At 27.6% G+C, this 14246-nt stretch overlaps 1 protein-coding gene across 1 annotated transcript in view; it reads left to right on the forward strand.

The window, feature by feature from the left end:
* LOC132936669 (fatty acyl-CoA reductase 1-like) overlaps positions 1–14246 on the forward strand; it is a 32400-nt gene that overhangs the window by 577 nt on the left and 17577 nt on the right. The window contains exons 2-4 of the mRNA XM_061003434.1: positions 2174–2365; positions 3756–4007; positions 10381–10526. Coding sequence (XP_060859417.1) covers positions 2180–2365; positions 3756–4007; positions 10381–10526 — 584 coding nt within the window. The 5' untranslated portion in view covers positions 2174–2179. The remainder of the gene's footprint in view (positions 1–2173; positions 2366–3755; positions 4008–10380; positions 10527–14246) is intronic.

The following is a 14246-nucleotide window of genomic DNA, read 5'->3' on the forward strand; positions in this document are numbered from 1 at the left end:
AGCATTGTTATAGCATTTTCAGATCATTTTATTAAGTCTTAGTGCATATTATATATAAACATCGTACGAGGTTTTGTAAATTAGAAAATGTAAAATGTTATATCAAGAAATATTGTTTTCATATAATATTTGATTTAATAGTTTCTAAGTATTTTTCATCCGTACCCATAATTGCCAATCGTTCTATAAATAATATGAAAGCGATAACATATTTAGTAACAGTCTTTATCTCCAAGGATTTTTTAAGGCATTTTTTATTATTATTTAAAGCATTTTTTTTAAATTTTTAAGGCATTTAAATCCGGGCTCTATTGATAGATAATATACACTGTTTAGTAACAAGTTCAGACTTACAGACTTAACATATTGGTTTTTAGATGACTTATACGGCTAACGAAACCGTAGGTATATATAATTGTATAAAAACGTTTTAAAGTAGAATAAATTATGCAGATTATATATTTGTTAAAAGTGTAAAGGTGGACAGGTTAATGAAGATAGTTAACTTGAGCAAAGTTGTGAGTACGACTAGCCTAACTGCTAGAAAATTAGAAAATTAACTAATGAGATAAGTTAAAAGTTAAATAAAAATTTACTTTTTAACTGTGACACTGTGTAGTTAAGTTAAATAATTTAAATTAACGCCTTTGTAGCTAATATATTATAATAGTTCGTATTGTAGTTTTAAATAATTGTATGTGTCTTGTAAGCCAACTTGTACAGGTGACGTACAGTGGAATAAAGGATGAACTCAGGTGCGATAAACTGTAGTCTTATTTGAATTGTAGTCGTTATATTTTTATTATTCAGATAAAAAACTTTAAAATTAGTATGATTATGATTTATGACCACAGAATATAATTATAATATAGATATAATTCTAAGTGTTCAAAAAAATATTTACTCGTATATTTTTCTAAGTCCAAATTAATTCCATTCGAAATATTCTAAGGCCAAATTATTAGTTTTTTTAAACTGATTGTCGTTGAGGTGCTCGTTCCATAGCTCGGGTAAAAACGTCTGAACACAGCCCGTTTTGGAGTTTACTATGTTTAGCAGCATTTTCGTTTATCTACTATATGTTAAAGTTTAATACGCACCATTATATATAATATATATAGTATTAGAATTGTATATAAAATATACTATCATTAGTTTCAGTGGCGTAGCCAGGAATTTTATAGGGGTTGAGTGTCTCTTAAAAAAATACGAAAAATACAAATACAATACGTATTTTACTTATACTTTTTGTTTTTTTATTAATCTTGATAAAATTCTAAGGTCAACACAGTCAATGGGAGGGGGAGGGCCCTCATAGCCCCCCCCCCTTGCTACGCCACTGAATAGTTCAAAATATCATTTTTCAGTAAGACTGTGTGAAGTTATAATATTCTACGTTGTTTTAAAATCATGATATTTTTGTCATACGCATATTTTAAATGCATTAATATATTAAGCCTATATTATACCCCTTTCTTATAGAAATGCATCTTTCCAATTATTGATTTTTCGTTAATCTGTTTATACTTTATTTTCTACCCGCCTATCTTGGAGGTCCTTTCCGTGGTTGATACTTTTTTCAACATTTGATATTTGATATTATATGTATATTTTATTGCTTAATGTATTCCGAGAATCACAAGTCGTCCTACGCCCCCTAGATAATGACTATCTACTCAAGTGATTCCTACTATTATTATTATTATTAATAGCTACATCGCTGTACAGCATATTATGTACAGAATTCGCTCAATATTATTCGATGAATAAATATTATGTTTATCACAGTGTACTGCCAATATTATTGTTCACTTTTCGACGTGTTTTATATTATGTAGGTACATTGAACATTGGCTTTTATTATGATACATAAACTACCAATATCGAACAATAATTTGGTGTTATACGTATTCATTAATTTTATTATAATATTTGCCACCTATTCGATCTACAAATTACTATAAATAAGAATTGTATGGCAACGATTAACAATCCATTAGAATATTTTACAATACAAATGTGATTAGGAAATTCTTTAAATATTATTTACGAACAATATAATAATAATATCCACTTAATATTGAGAAGTCGGTTACACTTTGTACCTACGTCATATTTTACACGGTTAAACTGTAATACACGTCTTGTTTTAATGGTTATTTAAATTTTTCAGAACATAATGAGTATACAAGACTTCTTCAGAGGGCGTTATGTCCTGGTAACCGGTGCTACCGGATTTATGGGCAAAGTTTTAATCGAAAAACTAGTTCGGTCCTGTCCAGATATCGGTAAAATCTGTCTTTTGGTGAGACATAAAAAAGGAAAAGACACGGCTTCTAGAATCAAAGAAATTTTGGATGCTAAAGTATGTTTTAGTTTTCATAATATTAAAATGTATATTTATATGATTATTATGTGTACATAATTAATGCTTTGTATAGTATTACTATATTGTATACGAGTACTTAAATTTACTATACAGTCAAAAAGTAAAAAATATTACTAGCCTCATGACTTATGCAACAGGTCAGTGCATTTTTTTAACTAATAAACTAGGCGACACACAATATTTTTAAAAGAGTAATTTTTATATGAATAAATATTATATTTTCCTTGAAATTAACTCTTATTTTAAATTAATTATAACTCATTTTTATTAACATTTACCGTTTACCTACTTCTACTTTCTAGTATTAAAATGTATTTTTAATAATTATGAGGGGGTGATCATGAAATAAATCCATCATACTATTATTTTTTAAATTAATGGTTGAGCTTTAGGTTGAAAGCTAATTAAAAAAAATAATAAAAAACATTTTGAGAGTAAATTTTTTGTTGCACTAGTTGCAATTTGTTTTATGTAATATTAATAATACTAGTTGTAAAAAAAAATGTTTAATTTAAAAACGACTGTTTTTATTCAAAATATTAAATACGAAAATAAGCTATATGTACCTATATAGATCTATTACGTCTCATTCAATTCCCATGGTTAAGCTAGCGATAAGAAAATTAACGTTAAGTATAAAGTAAACAATTCTGTAACAGCATTGTAAGTATTAAAATACGAAAATAGTAATTTATATAGGTACTATATCGTTTAATGCAAAAAATATCCAAGGAATAGTTGCATTATACTTTATTAATTATTGGTATATTATTTTATTTAATAATAACGACATAAATAATATTATGTTAATAAACGATACACCACAATCGTTAATAATAATTTTATTATTGAAAAAAATAGTAGCTTTGATGCTATATATAAATGCATTTTGTTTTTTTATACCAATAAATGCATTCTTATACACGTCTTGACTCTTGTGGGGCAAGTGGTCACGATGACGTGTAAGTAAAATTTAGTAGAACGATATTATTATATTATTTCAATGTCGCAATGAAGATGATTATATTATATTACCCATGGCTAAATATATAGGTATGATCGCATTGAGACACATTTTCGTTATGGGCTGCGCACGTACAATTATTGCATGTTTAAGCATGGAAAAGAATCTCACCTTGCAGTGATTTTTGGATTTACTTAGCCAAGAAATTAATAATTTGTATGGTTTTGTTAGCAAATAAATCGAAGTGATAAAATGCACTGCCAGTGGCGGCCATGACACCTGCGTATCATAAAGTTGCGATCATAGTATCATACCTATATATTAAGCCATCATGATATTACCTACCCACCTGAATGTAAATTAGTGATCCGATCGTGTAAATTATTTTTACTTTGTTCCCAGTTATTCGACACTATCAAACAACAAAAGCCGGGTCTCATGGAAGAAAAACTGTTACCCGTGTTGGGTGACATGACCGAACTGCGACTTGGGTTGTCGGACGAGGAGTACGGTTTTTTGGTGGAAAACGTTTCGGTCATATTCCACGTCGCTGCCAGTGTCCGTTTCGATGAGCCGATAAGGGATGCGACGATCATGAACGTGAGAGGAACACGCGAAGTTGTGCAATTGGCCAAGCAAATGAAACATTTAGAAGTAAGTCTGTTGCGAAATATCCACCTGCCTAAAGATATATTAATTTGTAATCGTCACAATAATTGTTTCAAAATTTGTTTTGGAAAAAATCAAATAATCGTTGGGTATGTACAGTGTACACTAAAAAACAAGATTTGGTCGAAAAATAGTTTGTGTAAAAATTCTCGTTTTCCCGCGACGCATTTGAAAAGTAGGTACCTGAAATGTTTAATTTTGACCTCTCACCAAAACACAAACTATATCCAATTTTTTTTCATAAACCACCTTCAAAGTTAAAAATCAAAACATTATATTGACCAATGTAGGTATATGTTACCGTCAATTGTCAAAGATGATAATTTAAGAATAATAATTGTCGTGATTACCTAGTCATTGTTAACAATGACTGGAAAGGATAGCCAATTACGGATATTTCTTAGTTTTATCAACATTTCCGTATTATATTAGGCAATGTTATAAAGCCGTATTAAAACAAAAAATAAACACCTTTATCGTTGATCGATCTGATTGTGGAACATAGTATGGTCAACTAGGTTGTATGTTATCGTTTTTATTGCTTATAACTTATAATTAAATTGTCAATAATTGACAAATGTAATATTATTTTACTATATGTATCGTTATGGACTCTTCCAGTATGATACAGTACTGTTTGTACAATGAAATGGTAAATAGTGAAGTGTTAATAATTGTGTTTAATAATCTCTGTTTCAAAATGGATTTAAATAAAATGCGCTTAAAATTGGACAATAACCCAATGTCATTATTGATTGAAAATAAACGTAATGCCAATAACTTTTTTTCGATAATGTTGAATATTGTGAACGAGTCGAAGAAATAAAACAATCCAAAATCACGCTATCCACTGCTGGAAAAAAAGATTACGAAAGATTATAGAAATATTCGTAAGTAGGTACAATATTCTTGCTATCAGCGGCAAAGATAGTCTTATTAAAATCTTAACCAATGTGACAGAGGGTGAGTAACTTATTAGTTTATAACGTACAAAATGAAAAGTATTGTTTGATATCATTAATTCTACACACACAGAAATCGGTCATGGAACTTAAATTAAAACTTAAATTAAAATACTCAATACCTAAATAATAGGTATTATGTGTATATTATTTGATTTTTTAATTTTATCATCAATGCCTTCTTTTATTAGGAATTGTCATCAAGTACTAGTTATTGATGTTAATTCCTTACTAAATCAGGCATTATCTTTATTGACTAGTCTTTGTCAACATTGACTAAATTACATATTTTCCGGTAACATATGCCTAAACAAAAAAAACACACATCATCGTAAAATCAATACATTTATCGTTCCGGTCATAAGATCAAATTTTTCAATTTTAATTTCATTTTCGCTTATCGATATTAATTTTTTCTGATTTTTGAATTTAAAAATAATATATTGATTTTTAGTCATTGCATGACATCGATTTAATTGATTTTCGATTTTCAATCAAATTAAAAAAAAATATGTTTTTGATTCATATTTCGATAGGTTAACATAACCTACCTACGCTGCAGAATAACCACCCGTCAGATATTGTTGAATTTTAAATTTAAATTAAATTAATTTGTTTACTGTTTTTAATTTATTTATTTATAACAATTATTGTAATATAAATATTATTTCGATATAAGTTTAGATATTAATTTTATTTTTTCGATTTTAATATGAATTTTGAGTAGATATCTCTAAAATAAAAATTAGGTATATTCATTAAAAGATTTTTATCATTATTAAAAATCAATTTCAAACCACTTACCTATATAACACAAGTATTGGTTTAATCATTCAATAAATAGATAAGAATAAATATATAAACCTTCTACCTTCCTATAAATTGCCATCCGAGTGAGAATAGGACACACTCGCCTTTATTTCTCTCTGTAAAATTTATAGGTTCCTTATCAGTTATTACTTATCAACAAAGAATTGGCATGTGTCATGTGGCATATACAAATAAAACCTTACAATCAATAACATACATAAGACTATAAGAGTAGAAAGAGGGGTGGGCTATGTGGACTTATGTGCCCCCTCGGAATTTTGTTTAGCCCTTTGCTTGATTTTTTTTTTTTAGTTACAATTTTAAAATATTTGTTTAGTACCTGAAACATTGTATAGGTAATTGTATATAATAGTAATCACTGATCAACTGCCCTAGGTACACCGGATATTGTGGCGTAATTACAAAAGGGGGGGAAGTTTGTTTGTGGTACCTCCTCCGAGTTTTTTTTGGCACACCACACTTATGTCCCTACCTATGTCCTACTTATATAACACTACTATAATACCTACCTATTTATCAGAATAATACAAAAAACCCTGAAACCCCAATGGAAGCTGTACCTGCATAGCAACTATAATAATATTGTTTAGTAATAAACACTAGATATTTCACAAAATATATATTATACTCAATATTATTCCATTGTCGTACAAAATAAACCACTGAGCGGTCGATTATTAATTAATCGCGGAGCGAAGATGCACATCAGCAACGTCGAATCGCGGTAAAAAAAAGTCCGGTATATGTATATACTATATAATATTATGTAATATAATATATTATATTATAACAATACTTTTATTTATTTATTTTTAAAAAAAGTGCAATCATTTTAATTTCCAAAACATGTTATATAATAAATTGAATTAATTATTTATACAAAAACAATATATATATAATAATATATGATATTATAGAATAATTTCTATCGAAGTCTAAAGTGTAATATTACCGATATTGGTACCTACCTACCACACTATTTGTTGATTTTTTTTGATAAATCATTTAATTAAAAAATATACATATTAATAGGTACTAATTGGAACATTATTTCAACATCACATCGTATTTTTCCTATTACTTAATTATATATGTACCGGAACTTATTACCATGGTCTTTTTATGTTTTGGACGTTTTTGCCGTTGACTTTTTACTCTTTGAAATTTTTTACCTCGGACTATTTAGTAGTCTACCGGCAAAGTCGTATGATGTGTAACTGCATGCGTTACCATGGCGCCCGTAAGTTCAGAACCATATATATTTCAACCCTGCGGCATTGTGTACTTTATTCTGTACTATCTTGTATAACCCTCAAAAACCCTCAAAATTCAATTTTATCATACGGGTGCATGGATAACGTACTAACACTACCACAGCACCCGTAAGATGAAATTGAATTTTGAGGGGTTTTGCGGGTTGTAAAAAGTTGTATAAAATAAAATATACAAAATACTTCGGGTTGAAATTTGTTAAAAGTAATGTATCCCGTGTACTGAAGTTACATTACCGCAGCTACACCCATAAGATGAAATTTAATGTTGAGGGCTGTGTAAAATTGAAAGCGATAAAGTATACATTATAATACTGCCGGGTTAAAATGTATGATTTCAAAAGTACGAGTGCCAGGATAATGCACCTACACAACTATATCAATTTTATATCAATATTTAAATACAATAAATTTATTTGTGTTCGTGTGCGCATACATGTGTTTTACATGCACATTTACATAAGGGTTGCATTGAGAGAGATGCTTATGATACATACAAACATATTTTTGGGGGCTAATAGGTAAAATGTACAAACAATTTATCCCCACTCCCTCCTCCACAAACATAACCAAATTAAGCTCTGGCTGGATGTTGTCTGAAGCACACGGAATCACAAACAAATCAACTTCACTAAACAACAAGCACGGGACAAAGAAACTACCAAAACAATCTAAAAATATATTTTTCTCAAAAGAAATTAAGCTTAAAATTGTAAAAACAGTGTGGTTGACTTTAGATTCAGTGACTTGTATTTTATACCATTAAAAAAAAGTTGGCTTACGACCATCGATGTCAAAGCCTCAACAAATATTGAAAAAAAGATCAAAAGTATTAGTAGGTGTACGTCTAACACATTGGCGTGAGTAGGGGGGGATAAATGCCAAGAGGGCTAGTGCACCCCTTAAAAAATCAAATCTTTTTTCTTTTACATACTGATTATTTTGTAGCAAATATAACAAATCAATTTTAGATTCTGAGCGAAGCGATTAATGTATTGATTTTATAATGATGTGTGTTTTTTTTTTTGTGTCTGTTATCACCTTTCAAGACAGTAAAAATGCTTGGATTTTATTCAACAGTAACTTTTCTGATAGGAAAGTGAATCTAGTTGGTAATTTCCCAGTAGTTTTCAAAAGCGACGTGAAAAACAAAAGAAAAATTAAGGAAAAACGGGGATTTTTATGCAAAATCTGTTTTTGAGAAAATCGATTTTGGTTTTTAGTGTCACTCTAAAACAAATAAATTTATATACATGCAATTTTCACTGGTTGTTTATATATGCATTTTCTACACAGGATAAAATTTTAAAAATATTTTGATTTGTTTTGAACTGTTTAGGAACATTTTCAGTTTCAAATTTTATTAGTATTTTTTTCTATGGATGTCAATAAAACTTTATTTTTTGGGTAAAAAAGCTTGAAAATTTAATACAAGGCTCCTACTATATTGTTACTAAGATTAATATATTTAAAAATATTAAAAATTCTTAGTCACAGTTTTTATTTATAAGCATTCAAAGTTAAAATCTTGACAAAATACTGAAAAATCACGAAAATTAGCAAATTATTTTGGGTTGAGAATTCATAAAAATTTTTCTTTTTAAATCTATAAGATTTGAAAATGTAATACAAGATTATCCATAAGTTTGTCTACCTTTATCAAAAAAAAAAATTTCTACAAGAAAGTCAAATTAAATTTTTATAAGCGTTTGAAATTCATATTTTTACAACATTTCATATTCACTCGATATCCCATGTAACGATTTTCTTATTTTGTTGTAATTAAAAAACGTATGACTGTAGATACTTGAAAATTTAACTGAATGATTATATTAGCATTTTCTATACACGATAAAATTTTGAAAATAATTTGATTGTTTTTGAGCTGTTTATGAACATTGTTAGTTTTCAATTTTTTCAGTTTTTTTTTCTATAAATATCAATAAAATTTTATTTGTTGGGTAAAAAAGCGTGAAAATTTATTATAAGGCTCCTTTATCGTTTTAATAGCAGTTGAAAAATATTGAAAATACAAAGGCACAATTTTTTTTTACAAGCATTTAAAGTTCAAATTTTGACAAAATGTATCAAATTTAAAATTTAATAATTATTTTGGAGTTAAAAATTTATAAAATGTTCAACTTTTATAGCTAAGGATTGAAAATTGAAAACAAGGCTCCACGTAAATAGGTTATATATAAATTACTTTATTCACAATAATATCATCTAATATACTTGGTAATATCATAGGCTGACCATTTTCGCTCAGAATTCAAATTTAACACCATCTATTACAATGAATCACTTGTAACCTACTGTACAGTAGAGCGACATCCACTTACCCACCTTTTTATATTGCATTTAGTTCTTTATTGCAATATGCCTATCATAATATTATTATGTTCTCTGCAGCTATACATAATATATATAACAGAATGACCTGAAAAATGAAATAACTTTTGTTCTAATTTAGTAAAGTATAACAATTTTCATTTTCTAAATCTTTGATTTAGAAAACTTTTGATTTTAAAAACATTTATTTAAGTCAAGTGGTTTATTTTGTATGACTTTTTAAAATGTCAAATTTTTTAAAAAATGTTTTAATTTTCACAAGTAGGTGCCTATTTAAAAATTCTTATAAAATATTTTTAAAAATGTTATGGATACTTTTTGAATTTAAAATGTTTTTTAATGCTGTATCAACTTAAATTAACAAAAATAATAAAATTAAAAAAAAAAATACAATTAACTAAATTACCTGAATACAATACATTTTTTTATAACAAATTGACAATTTTGAATTTTACAAAAAAAGTTTATATTATTTTATTTTTTATTTTCAGTATTAAAAAAAAAATGTACCTTACGTGTAACAAAAGCGTCTTTAAATTACTTATAAATAAAAATTTTAATATACTGATTAGAACAAAAGTTATTTCATTTGTCAGGTATATCAACCTGGTTACACCCTGTATATTGGTTATAGCCAATCATATACGAAAAAATATGGTACAGAAACGACTCACCAATTTATCGATACTAATTAGATATAGAGAAGTATACATTATTATTACAAATAATTTAAAAATCTATCAAACTTAAACAAACAATATAATTTACTATCAGGAAAAGTTATGTTAAAATAATGTTCTGTTTTCATGTAAGGAATGTGAAAAGAGGTGGCCATGGGGGCAAAGTTCACACGAGTCCATGATCTCTTTAAAATCGTGCACCACCAAAAAATATTGGTCTTGTCGCGTCGTTGGTCTGATACAATAAAAACATATTTTACAGGTATTGCTGCACGTGTCGACTGCGTATTGTAATTGCATCAGAGAAAATGTCGAAGAAAAAGTCTACGAATCACCAATCGGTTGGCGAGAAGCAATCTCGATAGCGGAAAATTTAGATCCGACATTGAGCAGTATTTTAACAAAAAAGTAAGAGCTTATGTGCAACTTAAAATATTATACCTTGTACCGTTAATACCAGTTACTTAATTAGCTCTGTATACTTTGCTAAAAAAAACGTTAGTATCGAATCCTCTCAAAAGCACAATTTAAGTTTAGGTACTTAATATTTATTATTTAGGTAATAAAATCAATTTGTCAAAAGCGCATTAATATTTTAGTTTTAAGTTCCTATATTATAATGTCATTAACTACAAAGAGTGAATATCCACTCTGCTGCTACAGTCCTACCTATTAGCTAATGCAGTACTGCTTCTAGGTGTTGAGATGTTATTTTAAATAAAATGTCTAATAGTAACTAGGTACCTATAAATCTTAAAATATTCTAATTTTCGTTATGATATAATACGTATATTTTCGTAATGAAATATAATGAATTCTCAAAATCTTACAAGACGAAAGACGTGTGTGACGGTGAAAGTTGTCTTTTAATTACCTTTTAAAGTCTTCGTGCTATTCTTAAAAAGAATAAATATCACTTTAAATTTAGAAATAAATATCACATATTATTTATAAATTTAAATTGAAAAAAAATTGATTTTTAAATTGTTTAATAAATTTAAATATGTTTTAAAAATTACTATCGTAGTAAGACTCAAGTCAATACGTTGCAACGCGTATATAGGACTATTTTTCTCTCTCAAAAAAAAAAACGGAAGTGTGGAAACCCTTTCTTAAATCTTCATAAATCGTATTGATACACCTATATTAAAATGTCACAAAGTAAATTTAATAATAAATATTGAAAACCACATGTGTATATAAGTACGTTTAAAGTATCCATGCTATTATTTTTAAAAAGAAACAATCCAGTTGAAATTGAGAAATGAATCTCGACATTTTAGAAATATTTATTTTTATTTTTAATATCGATTTTATACAACCTATACAGTATACATAATAAAAAAAAGTATAATGGATGTCTTTTTAAATAATATTAATGTAGCAGCTTGAGTGACTTGAAAGAAGAACCAACCAGTGAAGGCACTTAGGGGAAATTTTCAATGGAAAAAAAATACCGTTTTAAAATTTCATATTAAATTCAAATATGTATTCAAAATTACTATCGGAGTAAGACTCAAGTTAGAACGGGTATAGGTGTTTTTTGCTGAAAAAAAAACGGTATTGTGGAATCCCATTCTTAACACATCGTATTAATATAATATTAAAATGGCACAAAGTAATAATACATATTAAATATGCGTACCTATACAACCGAGTAAACCACGAGACAACAAAAGATATTATATAACTGCAGATTTACAATGTTCACGCAAGTATACAATATTACAGTAGGTACTATATAAACATTTTAAAGTGTTTTGAATATGCGCAAACCTTTCTGCAGAACTAAACTAATGGTAGAAAAAGATATTAAAAAAAGTACTTAAAAATACACTATTATAATAATTTCCCTTTCAATTTGATTGGATTAATAACAATATTATTGTTATGTCGGGTCTTGTAAAATAAAATTTTCTAGATTACAAATATGAAAACGAAGTAAATGTAGTGCCTATATACCTACATACTAATATGTGGATAATTATAATCTAATATTAATATTTTAATTTTTTTAATTTTATAATTCTTTTAACCATGTAGGCGCGATGTACCTATAGCTACAAAAAATACATTGCGCGTTTTAATATTATATTATTATCGTAACATAAAAAGTAAAAACAAAATATTATAAGCTACGCGTTGTTCGTTAAAAAAGTTACGCAACAAACTTCATTAAAACAACTCATATTTAAACCAAACCACGTGAATAAATTAGTATAGGTAGTGAGTATTCTTATATTTCTGAGAAGCGCAGTAACAATGTACCGTTTCATAAGCATTTTAATGCCAATAGTTTAATCGATTCACAACGTAAGTCCTTTAGTAGCTCGGTGCCAGTTTTTTTAAATTTTTCGCAATTTTATAAAATTTGAAAACTATAATTCATGGGTTCACAATGCGCAAATTCAAGAATATCAAAATATTGTTCAAAAGAGAAATTATTTTGAACTTTGATAGGAAATAATTTTAGGTTATCTCGTGAATATAACTAACATATTGATGCATACATAAATATAATAACTGTCAGCTACTTTATGATACATCAAAAATAATATAATTTAAAAAAAGTACATAAGAAGAAAAAAGTTCTTTTTAGAACCTTTTTTATTCTTTTAAATTACTGATCTTATAAACCAATTTTTTATCAGACAAAATATAAATTGACGTCAATTAAAATCGATAACATTGTTTTTACATTTAAACTGTAAATACTATTACAAAAATACTGTAAGTGGCTTGGAGTGGCGTGATAGTTGCATTCAGTCACGAAACGTGTTCTAAGTGCAAGCACCGACCGGTGTCACTAGTTGCCAGATGGGTGATCACCCGAGTTTTTCAATCCTTGCCACAAATACACATACGTGTTCCAGTCGTACCCCCCCCCCCCCAACAGCCAATGGCCATAGTTGCCTAGCCAAGCTTAAGACCAATAAAAAAAAAATATTGTACGCGATCTTATTGTAATTTATATTTTTAAAGTTAAAACTTCATAGGCGGCAGCAGACCGTTTTTTAAATTTCAAACTTAAATAGGTATTTAATCAATTAATTACAATTATAAAAATGAGCCTCAATGAAGCCTTCGTATATAAAATCAGAATATTTTTTCAGAATGCAAATCGATGTAATCGTTGCAACAGATTGTTTAAATTAGAATGTAATAGATATTTAAGTGAAAGGTAAACGTATACTTAGATTTTGTTACAATATTTCTTGGTTTCCTAGATATTGTTTTTCTAAACTATTATCGCTCTACTATTGAATGTTGGCATTATTAATTGACAGTTGACAACCATCCAGTCAAGTTCGATTTTATTATTTAGTTCCAATCAGAGTTAAATATTCATTTAAGTACTTATTCACTTCTAGCATGTGTGGGTACTGCTGATACATACATATTACATGTATTATTTTTACTTAACGTATCATCCACAGATTGTATTATTGACTTGTATTATTACAAATACAACTGGCGAAATTAAATCACAAAAAAATGAAATTTTATTAACAGGTTGAGCGCTATGAGACCTAGTTCTGGATCTCAACTAGATTTTGATAACTGCCAACAATGATTTTGTTTTCTATTGCCATTGTATTTAAAATTGAAATTTATTTTTGATATTTTGTGGTTATATTTAAATATGTCTCAGAAATAATAATAAAATTATGTTTTTGCTATTCATATCAAAAGTTCGTGCAGAATCTGGAAATAATAAATTTAATGATATGAAATTTATAAATGAGAATAACCGTACTAGAGTAGTGAGATCCAAATGTGATTCTCGTGGCAATGTAAAAAAATCCACCGAGAACTATATTTGGGTCTCAAGGCAACATTGGAAAAAATTTTAAAACCCACATAGCGCTAAACCCATTTTAATTATTTATGAGGTATACTTATAGGTATTATTTAATTTACAAAAATAAGATCAAATTAATAATTCATTTTTGATGTTTGCGATATTTGACATCTCTATTTTCTGCCAATAACTTTTCTATTTCGGATGAAATTGTATTGGACGAAGCTACTTTTAAGAATTATACACTAACATAGTTGTGACACAAAATGAGAATTGTTTAGTTATTTTTATATTTTTTTTTCTACAATTAATTTTCTATTAATATT

This window comes from Metopolophium dirhodum, chromosome 1 (genome assembly GCF_019925205.1).
Source record: "Metopolophium dirhodum isolate CAU chromosome 1, ASM1992520v1, whole genome shotgun sequence".
Classification (NCBI taxonomy): Eukaryota; Metazoa; Arthropoda; class Insecta; order Hemiptera; family Aphididae; genus Metopolophium; species Metopolophium dirhodum.